At 48.0% G+C, this 20,138-nt stretch overlaps 1 protein-coding gene across 3 annotated transcripts in view; it reads left to right on the forward strand.

Moving 5' to 3' along the window:
• The window catches only part of RCOR1 (REST corepressor 1), a 297,736-nt gene that overhangs the window by 75,005 nt on the left and 202,593 nt on the right, over nt 1–20,138 (forward strand). For all 3 annotated transcript variants that reach the window (XM_069638105.1, XM_069638102.1, XM_069638103.1), the window contains one exon: nt 19,000–19,118. In XM_069638105.1, coding sequence (XP_069494206.1) covers nt 19,000–19,118 — 119 coding nt within the window. The remainder of the gene's footprint in view (nt 1–18,999; nt 19,119–20,138) is intronic.

A 20,138-nucleotide genomic window follows, 5' to 3' on the forward strand; every position in this document is an offset into this window, starting at 1 on the left:
GAGGCATGGTGTAACCACTTCATTTCCCTGAGCAACTAACACACAGCGCCTGCCAGTTGACCTCCGTTGTGGTGTCCAGATCTTCTTTGCTTAGATGCAGCAGAGTCGGTGTCTGCCTCACCATTGTAATGTGGGGTTGCGCTCCATCAAGTTGGAACAGACCAAAGGGGGAATGCCCATCAGTATTTCATCGACCTTCTAGCGAGTTCTTTTGACATGGGGCTCATCTTCCTGCGTTTTTAAAGGGTGGAAAAGGCAAACTCTTGGTATAGCTGGATCTGTATCCCCTCCCCTGAAGAGAACCAGCCCTTCTAGCAGTGGCCAGTCTTGCTTCTTTCTGAGGTTCGCTCGCCAAGGCTGCGATGACCTATCAAGGTCTGGGATTGGGCCCTCTTTTCAGATCTATGCGGTGCACTCTAATGATGTCTCCTGCTGGAGTGCCCCCCAGCAAGTTGCAATGTTCTGGACGCAGCACTTATGGTCCCAGTCTGCCGCATCCTCGGGCAGATGCGGATGTTGGAGTGCCTCGATAGGTTCTCCAGGTCTTCACACTGCATCTCCAGGTACGTAGATATTCTGCATAAATTCTCCAGTGGCTTCCCGCTAGAGCAGACTTCCTCAGATGGCTCCTGAATCCCCCTTTCATTGGTGTCTGTTCTCCGCCCCATTGTGGATTGCTGGAGTTCCTCCTTAAGGGAGCCAAATTGTTCCTGAAAAGATTTCATGAATTTGTCTTAGAAGAAGCTTAAGTATTCTAGTAGCTCTGCTTTATTCAGGTATCTGCTGTCTGATCTCCTTGGGTTCTGTTACCTCCATTCTTCCTCCCTTTGAGGATGCACCCCAACTGCAGCAATGTTGTAGGCTACTTTTGTCCCCCAGGGCGAGTTACTCTCCTTCGTCTTGGACTTGGGCATACAGAGGCCTTGCAGGAACCCCGCCGTATTTGGACCTCTGCTCCACTTCTCTCCCACTGGCCACTTAGGCCAGGGTATGCAGCGGCTTGGTGGCAGTGTCAGAAACACCCTCAAACAGGTAGTACTGCTTCAGCTAGACTTCTTCAGAAACCAGGGCAGGCTTTGTCCTCTTCTGCGCTGGGCTGCCATTAACTTGCACTCCGCCAGGTCTCTTAAAACTGGGCTGCCGGATGCGGCCCTGCGAGATTCAGCACCTTATCCTCATCCTCGCCTGCACGCTAGGTGCCTTGGCGTCTGGTTCCTTTTGGGGCTCCTCCCTTTGTGCCCCAGTTTCTACTCCGCCCGCATGGCCTCATGCAATCTGTTTCCCTGCAAGAGCAGAGCGGACCTCTGCTGCTCCTCCTGCTCGATCTGCTTCCTCCCGCTCGGGCTATGCCGCTCTCCAGATCCCCGGAGAGTGACTGTAGGTGATCATAGGCTTGGCGGTGCGTGAACCTTGCTTTGCTCCTCCCGCTGGCTCTCTGGATGCCCCCACCTTTGTGGTAGGGATCACTGCACCCAGCTTCTACTAGACACCTCGACATACAGAGATAGGCTCCTTCTGGGCTGGAGGGGGGGCGTTGGATGGGGTCATTCATACCGGGTCAAAGTGGGTGCATTTGTTTTCCCCGTCCCTCATGGGCCGTGCTTCTGGCGGCTAGCACAAAACCGCTGTAATTTGAAGGAGGAAAACATTATAGCAGCACATTCGCCAGCGGAGAGCACCAACTCGCTGCGGCTCCCGAGTCTGCACCATTTTCAATCCGATGATTCAGTATTCTGAATACACATCTTCCGAATACACCTCAGTATCGCACATTGATAATGTTCTTCCTTTTTCTGTGTTTCTGCCATTGTGATTTGCTGGAAGGTAAATGTTCTGTGTGCTTTAGTTATGACTTGTGGCATAAACTGGATTGCTGTCATGGCATTAAGTGAATTAGGGCAATTGGAGCTGAACTAGGCATATGAAAGCCTAAATCTGTTGGTTTTGCCAATGCTTACTGTTTGAAATATTATGTGAGCAAATCAATTGGCCTTTGCTTGTTAATCCTTTGCAACAAAATTGGATAGGTTTCTGCTCTCTGCCCCCTTGCTTCGTTGACTGTTGTCACCTCTGGGTTTTATTTGAGAAAGATGAGTGATTTCAAATGGATTAGAACCTCTGAGAAATGTCTGGCGTGATTTCCTGCTAGCTGGCTATTCCACTGTGAAAATTGCGACTTTTGGAAAGTTTTTAATTTATTCTGTCTCTTTACTGACCCTGTGCTAGAGCTAGGAGCGCTGGGTTGACTGGAAGAAAAGCCAGTCTTCCATTAGCTGCTGGAGATCGTTCCAGTGGGTCTCACCTTAGTTAAAGAAAGACCTCCTTGCATTCCACCAGGAAGCGTAGGACGAGCTGTGGACCAGAGGTAAAAAGGTGCCACTGACTTGGTTCTAAAAGAACAGCGGTCACTGTGCAAGAACAAAGGGAGTGTTGCACACCCATAGTGGAACCAATCACTTTACATCAGTATTCCCAAGGAAAGCACTCAAAATGATTCCACTGGTTCAAGGAGGCTACTCCTATGCACATGAGCTTCCTGGTGCGTCCCTTGACTTCGCTATTCTCGAACACTAGCCATTCCGGTACAAAGTTCTGCCCTTTAATTTAAAGGCATGGTCTAGTAAAAAAATTTATTTAAAAAATAGATAGGCAACATAAAAAAAACACTAGCATTCTCTTTTTTAAAACTTCCTATGTAAAATTTTGAGCTATTCAAGCTCAAAATTCGCAAAAGCAAGCACATGGGCGCATCCATTTTGTGAAATGGAGGCCCTCATGTGCTGGCTTTTGCGGCACTAATGAAGGAAAAGCCAGCCAGCTGTAGTAAACAAAAGCTACCGCTGGGTGGCTTTCCCTTCATTAGTGCTGTACGCGGAGGACGGGGACAGGAGACCAGAGCAGGAAAGCTGCAGCTGAATCTCGGTAAGTGTTATTTATTTTTTTTTAAAAATAAGCACTAGCTGCATTTTTTTTTTTTCATAAGTTTTCCGGGCTGGAGGAGCCCGGAAAACTTAGAAATAAAACCGCAGCTTTAAAAACGTTGTATTTATGTTTGCGGTCGCTTTTTGAAGCGACCGAAAACATAAATACAACGTTATTGTGTTGGAAAACGCTGCGTTTTTTCTTTCCAAGTTTCTCAGGCTCCTCCGGCTCGGAGGAAAGAAAAACCGCTGCGTTTCCAACACAACCGCGTTGTGTTTCTGCCTGCTGTGGCTATCACTTTGGGTCTCCGGTGCTCCCAGGGGAGCCCGAGAGCCCCAAATGGGAAAGCAGTTTCAGGCAGAAACAACGCAGCATTTAGCATTTCCCATTTGGGGCTCTCGAGCCCCAAATGGGAAATCAGCGGTAGGCAGAAACACTACGCGGCATGTAAACACAACCGCGTTGTTTCTGCCTGCTGTGGCTATCACTTTGGGTCTCCGGTGCTCCCAGGGGAGCACCGGAGACCCAAAGTGAAAGCCACAGCAGGCAGAAACAACGCGGTTGTGTTGGAAAACGCTGCAGTTTTTCTTTCCTCCGAGCCGGAGGAGCCTGAGAAACTCGGAAAGAAAAAACGCAGCGTTTTCCAACACAATAACGTTGTATTTATGTTTTCGGTCACTTCAAAAGCGACCGCAAACATAAATACAACGTTTTTAAAGCTGCGGTTTTATTTCTAAGTTTTCCGGGCTCCTCCAGCCCGGAAAACTTAGAAAAAAAAACGCAGCTAGTGCTTATTTTTTTAAAAAAAAATAAATAGCACTTACCGAGATTCAGCTGCAGCTTTCCTGCTCTGGTCTCCGGTCCCCGTCCTCCGCGTACAGCACTAATGAAGGGAAAGCCACCCGACGGTAGCTTTTGTTTACTACAGCTGGCTGGCTTTTCCTTCATTAGTGCCGCAAAAGCCAGCACAGGAGGGCATCCATTTCACAAAATGGATGCGCCCATGTGCTTGCTTTTGCGAATTTTGAGCTTGAATAGCTCAAAATTTTACATAGGAAGTGTTAAAAAAGAGAATGCTAGTGTTTTTTTTTTTATGTTGCCTATCTATTTTTTAAATATTTTTTTTTACTAGACCATGCCTTTAATTGGTGCCTAATTGGGGTACCTGTATTTTAATTGAATTTGTTCACCAGGCTGGGAAGGTGCTGAGGAAGCTGGGAAAGAGGCAGGGAGTGTTTAGACTCAACTAAGATTTTGAATCAACCCGGTGATGTCTATGCTAAAGTCCTCACCATATACACAGATTTTTAAGTGCTCCCTATTAGAATAAAGTAAAGCAAAATTACTAAATGGAACCAAATGTCTCGCCTTCTGCAGCAAGAGAACTGTACGCAAGATTTTGTGCAATGCCCTTTTGGAGACTACAGCAGCCTTGTCCTTTTGGCAATGGGGAACCCAACCTTTGGTATAAGTCTGTACTACACAGGTTGGCAGTGTGGCTGAGCAGCCAGGCTTATCTCGAGAGGGGTCAGAATCAGCTGTAATGTTGTAACAGAGTTTCACAGTGACAGTTATTTAAATAAAAACTTATACTCGAGGTTTCTTGATAAATTATTAATTTAACAGTCAGTTCTATAAGCCTCCTTCAAAACACTCTCTGATTTCTCTAAATCAGATAACGCCTGTTGGGGATGGCACAGAGACACTTCCAACACCCTCAGGTGACTTAAATAGCTAGGACACTAGGCATTGATTTATCACTGGTACATTTAGAGCAATACAGAGGTTGTGTGTAAAGGATTAGGTAGAGGAATAAAACCTTGGTTAACAAATAATTCATAAACTGGTAAGTGCTTTTTAAACCTTCCAATGCAAAGTAAATGAACCCTTTCTTGGACGAAAACCAAAAGCGCAAAGTCGGAGGTAAGCAGAGTCGCTCAGAGAGCCAGGCCAGCCAATGTTAGTTGAGCAAAGTCCAGGGGAGCTGAAGATCTTCTTTGCATGGAAGTAAAGTCTTGCACAATGTTTTTAGAAAAGTTTGTAGAAACAAGATTCACTCGAAGGGCCACAAGCTGGGAGGCTTGTGAAGGGCAAAGCTGCAAGCAACGCTGCAATGGCAACCAAGACAAGTCTCAACTGAGAACAAGTGAGGCTACACAACAAGAGGTAAGTACTCTTTGCTTTACAGTACCTTTGGTTAGAAGGAATGGTTCCAGCTGGCTTCTGTTCCTGTACAGCGCTGCAGATCCTGTTGTTCCTGGGCCTCAGTCGTGGGGACAAGAGGGAGGATGTTTGGGGACTCCTGCACTGCAATGGGTAGGTCGGCAGCAGCGTGCTGTCCTTTGTTAGCCCTTCTCCTATTCTGGGAAGGGGAGGTCTGTGTGTGTTTTGCCTTTGGCAGGAACCCTTGGGTGTCGCCGCCTAGTTTCCGTGCGTCTGGGCAGGCAGCAAGTGGGGGAGGAGTTCTTCACTAGTCACCACCCACCCCTCCACACCGCCCCCACTCCCCTTCGCTCTATTTTTTGTCTGCCTGAATTAAACCAGTTCCCACTGGGGGTCAGACTGTCCTGATTGGAAGCCACCCACCCCCTTCTGTAAACTGCTTAGCGAGATTGCAGAGGTGTGTACACCTCTGGAACTTGAAGCAACTGAAGACCATGACCAGAGACATCTGCAGACCCTCTGCAACCCTGTGAGGCGACCACTGCTGTCCTGATCCAGTTTTCTATGTGACAGAGGCGCTCCAAAGAAGCGAGACCAACCAGCCTTTAGACGAAGTACAATCTGAGCCATCTCCCGGGGTGCTGTGCCTTTCCAGAGCTGCAGACAGTGAATAACGGGAGACCTACGATCCAATTGTAGTGCATTGTCTTGCCAATGGCGAATCTGTCCCAAGTCTTTGAGCTCCAGGTGAACCTCCAAAGACACAATCCAACTCATCCAAGTCCTCTCGCCAGAGTGCAGGACACCAGAAGTAAATTGATTCGGTGAATCATGTCCTTTGGTGCTGCAGAAATGGCGCCAAAACCAGACTGACCAGAGAAGGTGAAGAAATCTATGCCAGAGGTCCTCTCTCCGGACTGCTGCTGAGACATTGCGTTCATTGTGCTGCCTTTCGTCACCAGATCAAGGAATCTGGAGACTGGGCCAGCGCTGCTGCACAAAGTAGAATCCAGCCACAAGCATTTCTTCTAACCTAGTGAAAAGGTATTGCTTATCTTCACTATTCCTGGAGAGGCACAGCTACACCCTATTGATGAGGTTCAACCAGACTGAAACCCCTTCTCTGGGGTTGCTGTTGGTACTCTTGTTAAGAGGAGAATTGCCTAGCATTTCGGTGCTGGACTGCCCCAGGGCAGGACAAAGACTGATATGTGTAGGATATTTGTCCTCTGTGAAAGATAGTGAGCTAAAGACTCTGGGTAAGGCTCTTGTAACCAGGACACCTGTCTGGCAGAGTGTCTCTCAGGACCCCCCTTGTTAATTGCTTATCTTCAACCAAGAAGTCGCTACAAGCGTTTGAGTGAGCAAAGAGGTGTCTAGGTTGTCCACTCTGTCCAAGCTGTCGGCTTGTGTCCACAGGTTCTCCAACATATTGTGTGAATTTTTCTAGAATCCTTAACTGGAGACTGAAAGTATCCACTGGAACGTTTACAGTTCTGCTGCTGCTTGTCAGGTCAGTGTTTTCACTTGATGTCCCCGGGAGCCGCTGAAACCCACAGTCCCTCCCAGTGTTGCACCCTCAGCCTAGTGGCAATGGCTGCATTCGGAACACCCTTGACGTGGATAAAATAACCAATAGATGAGATTCCTGACCTTGACTCTGAAGGATATCTGTATGAGGACGAGAAAGAAGAACAAGTTAATATGTACATCTTTAAACCTTCCTTAACCTCTCCCATTAACCCTTGATTTAACTCAGTACCTGAACCCCTTCTGCTTCACCTAAAAGGAAGCTTCTTGACTTAACTTCCTCTTTGGAGGATTTCATGAAATCTTTTAAACTCGAGACCATACTCTTCCTAGAATGTTCTTTGAACTTTAAATTGATTCTGGTTTAAAATGAGTCTTCATTGTACAGTTTACTATCCAAACAATTCCTTCTGAATATGCTGATTTTTCCCTTGTGGAGGCAAAAATTCTTTACTACTATTTTGAGTTGCAGAAGGTTTTTCTCTTCATATTACAGTTCTGAGTCCCTACTCCTTTATTTAATTGCTGAATTTCCTTTTACCAAAGCAATTTAATTTACTTCTTGCACTGCATGCTTAAAACTAGTTAGTCAGAACCAAAACAAAAAACAAAGGCTAAAAAGAAAATGTTAAATGAGCCTTGCATGCATGCAGTATCGGAAAAGGTCACTAGAGGGTTGTATAACCCAGATGATTGTTAAATAGAGATTTGTCACTGCGCTTGCCATGCTTCGCAGTCGCACACTCTTTTCTCCACAGGAGCTGACCTTTCCTCTCCAGTGGCAGTCACCGGGCAGCAGAGGCTTTGCTAGGTGGGGGCTGAAGGGTCTACAGCCCCGGGTCTTTTGGTTGTAGCCCCGGATAGGAGCTCAGGGGTTACAACCAAAAAGGCTAGCTAGTCCCCAGGCCCGACAGTCCCAAAATTAGCATAGCCCCGGATCTTTTTCAGAACTAGTAATACCCCTGCCGCGCAGGAGGATTTCCTTCGTGATACAGGCTGCTTACAATGCCGGCACAAAGTTGACTGACTGGTGCACCCTCTCAAGACAGTCCATTGCGCAGTTCGTAGTGCTCGCACATTTTAAAACTCGCTCATCTAGGTGAACATGAAAGTCTCTGAAAACCCTGCTTCTTGGTGCCAACATTCACGTAAATATTTCTAAAGCTGAATTATTATTTCAAACACTAATACTTAGATTTAAAGACTGTCAAACAAATGGGACTTAGCTGCCTCTAGTTGCAGTAGCTGCTATCTCTCCAACTTCTTATTTCACCAGCCTCCAGTTCTTCTGGAGTTTATTTCCCGAATTTCCTAAACGGACCTGACTTGTTAAAGGGTATTTGAGGCCTAACTGTTGGAACAAAAACAAACATGACCTGTCCCTAGGACTGATGAAAGGCAGTATTTGACAACCTTTGCCTCTATCATCCCCACTCAGACTTACTCCTCTTTAGAATGCCTTGTCTGTAGGCTCTCTTTCTTACTGTTTCTACTCTCTACTGGCTCCCTGGTCAAGTCACCTCTTTTCTCTGAGTGGGCAGACCTCTCCTCCACCTTCCTGACCTCTACCTCTCAACTCCTCCTCCTTGGTGACCTCAACATCCATCTTGATTCTCCCCGTTCCTCATCTGTGCTCTTTTGCGACCTCTGCGATTCACTCTCCCTCTCTATCGTCCCCTCCGGCCAGACTCCCTCTGCTGGCCACACACGTGATGTCTTGATCTCCTCTGGCCTCCCCTATCTACTCCCCTCACCACTCCTCTCTCCTGGAGCGATCACTGCCTCCTCTCCTCATCTCCTCCCCTCAAGTCAGGCCTACCCAAAGACTGCCACCCACCTTCTCGGACATCTGACCCATGAAGCGTGCGTCGGGTCGAGGCTTTCGCTGCCACCTTCTCACCCCCTCCTGCAGTCCAGGCTGACTCACACCCTGACACAGCCCTGTCTATGCTCTACTCCTCTATCTCTGCTACTCTTGATGCTCTTGCCCCTGTCATGAGGATCCGTTTGAAGCCCAAAGTCAAGTGCGATTCTTGGTATGACTCTGATCTAGCTACACTTAAACGTAAGTGTAGGGCGGCCGAGAGGAAATGGCGGGCCTCTTGCTCATCCCCTGACAAACTGGCTTGCCGCCTGCTCCAAAGGCAATACCGACTCTGTACGCACTAAGAAGCGAGTCCATATTCAGGCCTGTGTCTCTGCAGCATTTAGCAACTTGGCCGAACTCTTTAAAATCTGCAAGGAGCTGGCCAACCCTGCTGCAGTATCCACCCCTCCTCTCGCCTCTCATGCTCTTTGCAATGACCTTGCCTCACACTTTATCACCAAAACCCAAGACATCTTGTCCACACTCCCCTCCTCTCCTTCTCTGCTTGTTGACCCACTCTGATTCCCCGCCACCCCCCTCTTTCTCTGCCTTTCCTCTTTATTCCTCTGAGGTCACTAGACAAGTCCGATCTATGAAAGCCTCATCAAAACCTGTCCATCCCTGTTTCAATAAAACCATTAAGGACCACATTGATATCCTCGCTCCGGCCCTTGCCGATTTCTGCAACCTCTTCTTTGCCTCAGGATCCTTCCCCCTCCCCTCTGAAGCACTCCCTTGTGCATCCTCTCCTTGTCCGGCTAACTATTGCCCAATTTCCATTACTCCCTTTTTGGGTAAACTCCTGGAAAAGCTTGCCATCTCTGAGCTTAACCTTCATTCTGACTTTGTTTGTTGGCTCTCTCCATGACCACCAATCCGGCTTCAGAGCTGCCAGAAGTACGGAAACTGCTCCCTGAACATCCGTGAAGACCTGCTCTACAACCTTGACTCTAACATTCACTCTGTATTCATCCTACTTGATCTCTCCTCTGCTTTTGACACGGTCAACCATATCACCCTGCTCAATCGTCACCATGACAACCTGGGTATCACCAATCAGGCTCTGGCCTGGCTGACCTCTTTTCTCTGTGATCGACCCCCCCCCCCCCAGGTACAACTTGGGTCCTTATCTCCCTCTCAACCTGTGGTGTTCCCCAGGGATCTAACCTCTCACCCTGGCTTTTCAACAATACATGGCAACTCTCGCCTACTGCATGTGCATTTTCTGCTCACATTTCCAGTGCTATGCTGACGACACCCAACTAATTTTCAGGCTTCCTTCAGCCACCTCCTCTCCTTCTCTCATCTCTAATTGTCTAATCGCCATTCAAAATTGGTGTGCCGCCAATGATCTTTGTTTTAAATGCCAACAAGACAGAGATCCTCCTTATTGGTACACCCTCTCCATCCTTTCCCCTCACTCTCTGGCTGGCCTCCCTTGGCCCTCCTCCCCCTACCTGCGAAGCTAAGAACCTTGGGGTCATCTTTGACTCCACATTTTCCTACTCTGCACACATCTGACTTCTCTAAAAAGTCAAACTTCTTAGTGCACCTCCTTAGAGGTACTCTTCCTTTCCTCTCCTTCCCTCAGAAGCTCACTGTCTCCCAAGCTCTGATTCTCTCTAGGTTGAACTACTGTAACAGCCTCTTTCTAAATCTACCCGCCTCCACTCCTTACAACTAATCCAGAACAGGACTGCAAGACTGGTCCTTGGCCTCAAGCCCTGGGATCATATCTCTCCAGCTCTAAAATCCCTTCATTGGCTCCCAATGGATGCAAGGATTACGTTTAAAACCCTTTGCATTGTCCACAAGGCTTTCTAGTGCCTGGGTCCAAAATACCTTCAACTATCCCTTCATAAATACCTCCCCTCTTGTGCCCTTCACTCCTCTACCTCCAACTCCATCAGGGTCAGCCGTTTTTCAAAGAAACGTGCTGGGGGTAGATCGGTCTTTGGCTGGGGCCTCCCTTTGGAACTGCCTCCCTGCCACCTTGAAACTTGAGAACCATTTACGGTTTGGGAAGATCCCCAAGACCTTCCTCTTCGCCTCTGCCTTTGCCCCTCTTCTCCCCTGCTGATCTGCTTTCTCGCTTGGCACTGTTGCACCTGGTCACCCTCTGTCCTTCGGGCCCAGGCACCTGCTCACCCTGCCACCCTCCTGCACTGCCTCCTGGCCACCCCTCGCATTGGGGCCTGTATCTGTACCCATACAGCCCCCCCCCCCCCACTCTTCTCCTGCACTTATCAGATACACCCTATCTGACTAACCTTGCACTTTGCTTTCACAGAATGCACTACCCACTGTTTCTGATCACCTTTTTATTTATCTTTTCTCTCCTATGCTCTGCGCTTTTCAATTCCCCCCCCTTCCCCGTGCACTTGTACGTTCTCAATGTCACTGGGCCTAGTAAGATAGTTGTTTTTGTTTTCTCTCCTGTTACCCTCCGTTTGCCTGGACGCGCTCTGAAACACCTGTGTAGGAGTGCAATATAAATAAAATATATCATATACTGGAACCATCGCTGTGTAGAGTACCTTCCTCCATCTTGAGCTGTGATAGATGCCCTACTCTGAGAACTAGAGTTAAGGCTGAAACCAAAGAGTAGAAATAAAGGTTTAAAAGTAAAAAAGCTCCTGAAACAACAATTCTCCAGCATTGGATCTTTCATGGATTCACATGCTTAGAATATTCCCCGTCGTCAGGCTGGGAATCCCCGGTACATTATATAGACCCTTTCCCGTAGGAAAACTTTTTCGACGCTTATGCGTCCTATCCACCTCGTTTTGTATCATGCCTGCCCGCGCTGTCAGGATGCCATGATATAAATACAGGACCCGCCCCCGCGCTCCCTCAGATTTCAACCGTCTTTCAAAGTAGTGGGATCCTCGTGGTTACTGCTAATCAAAATTAGGTTGTATTTTCGCTTCGGCGAAGTTACATTCTGGAATAAATATGTCCGGAAAAGCTTTATTTCGTCCGTGTGCGACATGTGGACTCAAAAAAAGTCTATGAAGGTGATGCCCACATGGATTGTATCTAATGTCTCCACCCGCACCACACGGCGGATACATGCGAGATATGCCGGGGTTTCTCCCAAAAAACCCTTAAAGACCGGAAAAGAAGGTTGGTCGACTGGCTTCACGACGGAGCGGGTGCCTATCCGGCATCAGAAGTTGGCTCCACGGCCTCCAGGAGCAAGTCGGAACCTCCCTCGAAGAAGGTGCGGCCTGTCAAAAAATGCCCTGCGGACAAGCATACGGGGAAGCATGCTGGGTCTTCCTCATCACACAAAAAGTCCTCCTCCTCCTCATCCTCTAAAACGGACAGGCAAGCGGCATCAAAATCCTCCTCAGGGGACTGTCCTAGGTCTTCCGTGAGTCGAGATGCTTCAGCAGGGAAGTCGGCAACGAAATCAGCTACGAAATGTAAAGGCTCGGTGCCGGCTACTTGCTCGTCGACCCCGGTGTCGCTGACAATGCCTATTACTATTCAGGCAGCAGCGGCGGGGATTCCTTCGTCGACGGTGACTCAATCTATGGCTTGGCAGCCAGAGGTTTGTGACCCGGCCCCTCCTGTGGTCCTACTGCAGCCAGACACGGCCTTGCCGGGGTCGTCGGTGGAAGGAGAATGTGGCATGGTTATGCAGCCGTCGGACTTGGGCCTACGGCCTTCCAATACGTCGACGAGTGCGAGTGGGGGTGTGGTCCCTCTGTCCTCGACGTTGCTGACCCCCCCCAGACGGTTTTGTCTCTGGATGTGCTTAATACACTTCAGAAGCTCCTGCAGCGTCTGGATACGCAGATCCCTCAGCCTGGCACTTCATCGTCGATATTTTCTGCACCTTCCGTCGACGAACAACCTCAAGCAGCTCGCTCGACGACCAAAAGCCCGTCGGCCTCCCAGGTGGTGAAGGATCGTCCTCGAGCGCAGGAGGAGGGTGAGCTATCGGAGTCCGATTCTATACGAGGTGACTCGGGGTCAGACATCTCCCCGTCACCGTCGAGAGACCCAACATGGAATTCGGATGTAGAGGTAGAGTCTACGAGGAGCCAGGCACAACCATCTCCTCCGGATGATGTGGGAGCCTTCCATGCAATGATGGGAAAAGCCTCCGGAGTCCACTCCAAAATGTCTAACATCACAGCCACTGTCAGACTCTGTGGTATCGGCGGCAGCGGCTAGGAAGGCCAGAGTACAGCAAAAATGTTCAGCCCCACCAGAAAGCGAGGCAAGGAGGCAGGACGCCTTTGGGAAAAAGGTGCTCTCAGTCGGCGCCACGACGGTAAGAGCAGCCAACTCCTTGGCGATTGTATCACGTTACGATAGGGAGATGTGGCATAAAATAGCCCCTATCCTAGAACATCTGCCGGAAGAACATCGAAAAGCAGCCATGTTGCTAGTACGGGATGGCGAGGAGGCCTCGAACCATACAATTAATATTGCGGTGGACCTAGCAGAGTCTGGGTTCAAACAAATCAATCATGGCGTAGTACTTCGTCGACAAGCGTGGCTCAAATGTACTACTTTTAGACCTGAAGTCCAGTACAAAGTCCTAGACATGCCATGTGAAGGAGAACATCTGTTTGGAGACAAGGTAGATGAAGCCTTGAAGGGGATGAAAGAAGACACGGATACTGCTAGGTCTCTTGGCGCCCTCCAGACAGGTAGAAGTTTTCGCTCTTTTCGCCCCTTCAGGGGTGCTTCCGGAAACTCCCGCTTTGGAGCCTCTAGGGACCGTGGATTTAACAGGCCCTCATACGCCTCACAAGGTTACAGACGGGCATCCCAGTCAGCACGTAGAGGCAGAGATTATCAGCCTCCAGACGACGCGGCTCGGGTCCCTCGTCGACGAAGGACAAGCAAACCAGCAACCAATGACGCCTTCGGAACGTCCTGGGGGGGTCGAGTCTCTCATCATATCGACCAATGGAAATGCATCACCACAGATCGATGGGTTCTGGACACGATTCGCATGGGTCATGCGCTGCAATTCAAAAACAAGCCTCCAAGTCTTCCGCCAGTGTTTTTGGCCACCTTCGAGTTCTAAGACAAGAGGTGGCGCTTATGCGACAAAAAGGGGCGGTAGAACGGGTTCCTGTGGCACAGGAAGGACAAGGGGTTTATTCCCGGTTCTTCGTCGTCAAGAAGCCAAATGGAAAATGGAGGCCCATTCTCGACCTGAGGGTACTCAACAAATGGCTAAAGAGCTCAAAATTCAAAATGCTAAAGCTCCAGGAGGTTATCAGGTCGGTGCAACCCATGGATTATCTGTCGTCGCTAGACCTTCAGGACGCATATTTTCATATCCCAATACGTCCACGACACAGGAGATATTTAAGGTTCGTCGTCGGGCGAAAGCATTTTCAGTTCAAGGTCCTCCCGTTCGGTCTCAAGTCCTCCCCCAGGACGTTCACCAAGTGCTTGGCCCCCATAGCGGCCCATTTAAGGAAGGACGGTCACCATGTCTATCCCTATCTAGACGACTGGCTGGTCAGAGGCTCGTCCATGGAACAAACAGTCTGGGGGCCACGATGTCCCTCTTACAGGTACTGGGCTTCGCGATAAACTTCAGCAAGTCGTCCGTAGAGCCTTCGAGGACCTTGGTCTTTCTAGGAGCGGAGTTTCATACGCACACAAGCCTTGCAAGACCATCCAGCGAAAGAATACAGAAGCTACAAAGCAAGGCGTCGGAATGGAGATGCGGTACCAGGGTGTCGGTGCGCAAATACATGTCCCTGCTAGGGACCATGTCATCCTGCATTCCGTTGATAAACAACTGCCGTCTGTTTATGAGGCCTTGCCAGGAATTCCTAGCGGACCGTTGGGCGCAGAGCCAAGGTCGCTGGTCCGACAGACTGGTCATCGACGAACAACTGGTACAAGCCCTCTGTTGGTGGAGAGTTTCCACTCATCTAACGAAAGGAATGCCTCTGGTGGAACCGGAGTTCCAGAAGACGGTGGTGACGGATGCATCGCTGAGCGGATGGGGAGCTCCTCTGGATACGTTACAGGTACAAGGCCGGTGGTCGTTACAAGAGTCCTCCCTGCATATCAACCTGCTAGAACTCAGAGCAGTGCGGTGGGCTCCAATCTTTTCTTCCTCAACTGAGAGACTCTGTGGTGAGTGTCATGACGGACAACACGACTACAATGTTTTACTTAAGGAAACAAGGAGGAACACGTTCCAGGTCCCTGTCGACGGAGGCACAGAAAATCTGGCATTGGGCCCTGCAACACAACATGCTAATCTTGGCGTTCCACCTGCCAGGTGTGAGAAATGTGGAGGCAGATGCCCTCAGCAGGGAAATGAACGAAGTTCACGAATGGGTGCTGAACGACCAGCAACTACAACATGTATTCAAGAAGTGGGGACATCCTTCCATCGATCTGTTCGCGACGAAGGACAACAGGAAATGCCCGCAGTATGCAAGCAGATGGCCTCAGCAGGGCTCACTGGGGGATGCGTTCTCCTTCCCAGGGACGAACAAATTCCTGTACGCATTCCCTCCATTTCCTCTTATCCGGAGGACGTTGCAATGGATCCTCAAGTACCCATGTCGGGTGATTCTGGTGGCTCCGTATTGGGCCAGACAGGTGTGGTTGTCAGACCTGCTGCACTTAGCGGCGGCGGAGCCAATGAGGTTCAGGAAGATCCCCAACCTTCTGTCTCGACAGGAGGGTATCGTCTGGCATCACGACCCGGACAGCCTCAAGTTGACGGCCTGGCTCCTGACTTCGCCGAATTTGGCCAGCTAACGATTCCAGAGGAGTGTCGTCGTATTCTGCAAGCGGCAAGAGCACCTTCCACAAACACTTCATACTCGTACAAATGGAGGAGTTTCTGTCAGTGGTGTGGGGATCAACCAGGTTTGGTTCCGCAGTCGATTACGCCGGAACAGCTCCTTCCATACTTGCTGTTCTTAGCTCAAAAGGGCTCATCGGTGTCGTCGATAAAAGTACACCTGGCCGCCATCTCCAGGTTTACACGTCACCGACATTCCGCACCATTATTCAGCGACCGCCTGATTAAGCACTTCCTTAAAGGGTTGTTCAGGAGTTTCCCTCCCGAGAAGAGATTTCCTCCGGTGTGGAGCCTCAATCTGGTGTTAGCGTCTCTTATGAAACCTCCTTTTGAACTAATGTCATCGTCGTCTCTAAAGTTTTTGTCCTGGAAATTGGCCTTCCTGGTGGCCATCACTTCAGCCCGACGTATTTCGGAAATCCAAGCTCTAATGGTAGACCCACCATATTTAAGATTTTTTAAGAACAAGGTGGTCCTCGCCACTAACCCACAGTTCATACCGAAAGCTCCTTCAGTGTTCCATAAACATTCCTCTATTGTCTTACCTACGTTTTTTTCCAGAGCCATGCTCGGGAGCGGAGCGCACGTTACACACATTAGACGTGAAGAGGGCTCTTAAGTTTTATCTTCATCGCACGCAACCTTTCAGGAAAACGAGGCAATTGTTCGTGGCCTATGGTCTGGGTGCTAAAGGCAAAGCCATTTCAAAGCAAGGACTGTCAAGATGGGTATCGTCTACCATTTCGTACTGCCATTCCAAGGCTGGGAAGCCTCTTCTGCGACGCCCAAGAGCTCATTCAACTAGAGCGTCGGCATCGTCGACGGCGCTGTGGTCTGGAGTCCCTCTGGGGGACATCTGCATGGCGGCTACCTGGGCGGCTACACACACTTTTACCCGCCATTACTGCATGTCACAACAACATGCTGAAGATACTCGGATGGGACAGGCGGTGCTTCGACACCTATTCCAATAAGGTAAGCCCCGGTTGAGGGGTTAGATCTTGTTGCAATTATGACTGAATATTGTTTGTTTTCTATGTTAACAATTGCTGATGGGTACACGACCATAGAGAACGGACATTGTGAGGAAAGTATGTGAGTTTGCATGCACGCCTCCTCTTTTAGGGATGGTACTGCTATGTAATCTATTCTAAGCATGTGAATCCATGAAAGATCCAATGCTGGAGAAGGGAATAGTTTCTGACCTGTAACTCCATTTCTCCAGCATTGGTATCTTTCATGGATTCACATGCGCCCGCCTGCCTCCCCTGGCCATGCAAACTGGTTCCCCCACTACTTTGGGGGCCGAAATCTGAGGGAGCGCGGGGGTGGGTCCTGTATTTATATCATGGCGTCCTGACGGCGCGGGCACGCATGATACAAAACGAGGTGGATAGGACGCATAAAAGTCAAAAAAGTTTTCCTACGGGAAAGGGTCTATATAATGTACCGGGGATTCCCAGCCTGACGACGGGGAATATTCTAAGCATGTGAATCCATGAAAGATACCAATGCTGGAGAAATGGAGTTTCAGGTAATAAACTATTCCCTTACTGTATATCTTTGTGTGTGCGCGAGTGCGCAGTTGTACCGATAATACGGTAGCTCTGTCATTAGTGTCAAACTCAACAATTGAACCGCGAACAACTACCAACTAAGCATAATCCTGTGTGTTTGGTTAAGTGATCCAAGTATTTTGTGACAATCCTTGTGTAAATATTTGTATTAATATAAATGAGTTTCTTTGGACTACTGCACTAACTGGGTTCAGTGTACTAACCTACAGCTCACATATTCTTTTATTTATTTTACTGGGCATTTGTTAGGCACTTCTACAACTGAATAGTGTTTCAAAGTGCCACACGGCTAAATCGGAGCGGAACATCACCATGGCAAAATCTGTGAAATACAGTCCTGGTCCCACTAAGCCTCGTCATTCGGCTGTGCAAGTGCAGTGGGTGTCAAGTGGGGGCAGGGGGCGAGCAAAAGCCTAACTGCTATGCCACTCTACCAAGTAGTACACACTAATATGAAGTGTTGAAACTGTATGCCATTGGGATTGTTTTATGAAGTCTTACTTTAGGAAAACTCCCTTAACTCTCCACTCTTGAACAAGAAATCCTAGAGTGTCAGTCCCCAAAAATATCCTTAGTAAGTGTTAGGAAAGATGTCTTTTGCAGCTTTACCTACATAGTTTCCTATGGAACGATTCATTTTGCTCTTTTTATCTTGAACTGCCTCTTTTGAAAGGGAGTAGAGCCTCCGGCTTCACTCCCCTGACCTCCGATCGACTATCAGTGCTGTGAAACTGTTTCCCTTTTGAGTCCTTGTACTTTAAGATTGCATACTGCACCTTACCATGCAGTGCAATGGGATACTTTTCTATCACCCTAGCTTTTTACACATGGATCTCTTGGTTACTTTGATATTTGACGAAAATCAAGCAGGTAGTTAACCGATGTTTATGGTTATTTTTTAACCATTTTTGCATTATTTATCGTGTGCACATAGTATAGCTACTAAACGTGGCTAGGGCATGAAAGTTGTTGTGCCTTCTTTTGTCATATTGTTTGGCTTTCCTGCTTTGCCAGGTCAGGAATTCCTTCATAAAGCCTGTTACTTGAACCTGGGTCGAGTATCTTACCCCTAGGCTCACTTTGGGTCTTGAATAAAAGAAAACCTATACTTGCCAAGGATAACAGTGTTGTAGAGATTTTACGATCACCAACACAAGCTTATTGAATCATGACTAGGGAGATTACATTCAGATGAGAAACATTGTGGCTCCTATCACTTTTGGGCACAAGGCCCCATTCAACTTCATCTAAGGGTTTGAACGTCTTTGGATAGGTTATTGTCTTGCAATTTGTTCTATAATTGGCTGCAACTACAATACGTACCTGGTTTTGCTAAGTTATTTGTATATTTGAACCTTTGGTGACTGTATATATTTGAATCCGTGTTGTGCAATAATGCTACCTGTTAAATTCATTTTTCATTGTGTTTACAAAAGGACTATAATTGTTTTTATACATAACTGTCTATATTGAATTTGATTTGTGTGTGCCATACTGTGTGGACTCGGAGGGCCCCTGACCCCACTCACACTCCTGAGAAGAAGCCTTGACTGCTCATCCACATACTTTGAGTGGATTTCGGCAAACCTCAGAGTTCCCTGTTCACCCTAAAATCTGCCCACCAGGCTAGATTCCAGAAATCTACCTGAATAGTAAGTTAATTGTCACCTAATTAGGAAATGTAAGTAAACTACACAGTGCTTTTATTATAACTTGCTGTGGCAGCTGTTTAATCAGATCACTGAAAGACGTCTTAGACTCAAACATGAGGCTGACAGTTATGACCTACATTATTGTGTCTGTTCGGCGGCAGGCTAGTACAGTAATTTACTGTGGAATTGAAGTGGTAGAGCTCTTGATCTAGTATATAAAAACTCCTGGGCGACCTCTAAATTCTAAGCCATTAAGTTGACTCCATCAAACATATTTGACGTGCTGGACAACACTACCCCCAACTTTCAGGTCCTAGATAGGTTTAGCACTTTGCAATGGGTGTATGAAGTGTTCCATTAAGTTTAGAAAAGTTAACTACTTGTGTTGGGAGGAACCTGTAACCATGTGCTGCTAAGAAACCTGCAGGAATCGCCCTATCCCAAGTATGTGCTGTTTCATGAAGTATCTATTTTTCTTTTTAGCTTCCTGACAAATCAATAGCAAGCCTTGTGAAATTCTACTACTCATGGAAAAAGACGAGAACAAAAACAAGTGTGATGGATCGCCATGCTCGAAAGCAAAAAAGAGAACGAGAAGAAAGGTGGGTCTTTCATAACCTGTCCTAGGAAATGAAGCGCTTTTCTTTAACTTTAAATGTGCAAAAGTGGTTACATTGAACTCGTTTTATGGCAAGAAACGGTCCCTGGTATGTAAAACTTGATTTCTTTTTCGATGCATATCTTCATGCCTTGATAATTTTCAGCAGAATATTGATATACATGTTTTTAATCTGCAGCTTGTGAATCTGCTTTAGGTTTGCATGCTTTGCATAGTACTCCATGCAGCTGTTGCACCTTATTTATTGCAGCTTTAATTTGGGCGTCGTTGGGGCGTTTCAATGATAGGATACTCCTAGGATGTCATGCTACCCACAACTGTGATTGGGTTAAAGCTGCCTACACTGTGTCCCGCTGCTGAGCCTGGACTACTTGCTGAAATGGTGTCTGCTGGACCAACACTAATTAAGAAGCAAGAGGTGCGGACATTGCCCCTCCCAGGCAACTACTGTGGGAAAGAATCGCAGCTGGCCCTTGCCTCAACCTGTAAAATGTGATATTTGTAGAGGGCTTCTGCTTCTCCGGAAGCTTAGATGAAAGCTTTGCCCTTCTCAGATGGCTTCATGGGCCAATTGGGGGTGGGGGCTGTGGGAGGGGGTCATGCCAACATGTAAACATGGATTAGGCATCACCGACGCCCTCCTTCACTCTGGTCACAGCAAGTTCTCATGGCACTATTTCAAGGCCTGTTCCTACTCTTCTGCAGTTTTTCAGAGGAATACTGTCTTCAAGGATGAAAGGACAAGGATTATATTTGTGGGGGGGGTCTGTGTTGGGTAGCAATTGATGCAGTCCAACTGGTTTGGGACTACCCATGATTTATCCCTTGGTACTAGGTAACCCACCTTTTAAGATAGGCCTGTACTAAACAAGTTGGTAGTTTGACTGAGGGTAATATGAGCTGTACAATGAAATCAGTAAATGCTTAACTAATTATATATACACAGATATGTAAAGCACTCTTTAAAAACCAGCAACTGATGGTAACATTAATACCAAGTTAG

The sequence above is a fragment of the Ambystoma mexicanum genome, chromosome 14 (assembly GCF_040938575.1).
Source record: "Ambystoma mexicanum isolate Mex_15411 chromosome 14, UKY_AmexF1_1, whole genome shotgun sequence".
NCBI classification, from domain to species: Eukaryota; Metazoa; Chordata; class Amphibia; order Caudata; family Ambystomatidae; genus Ambystoma; species Ambystoma mexicanum.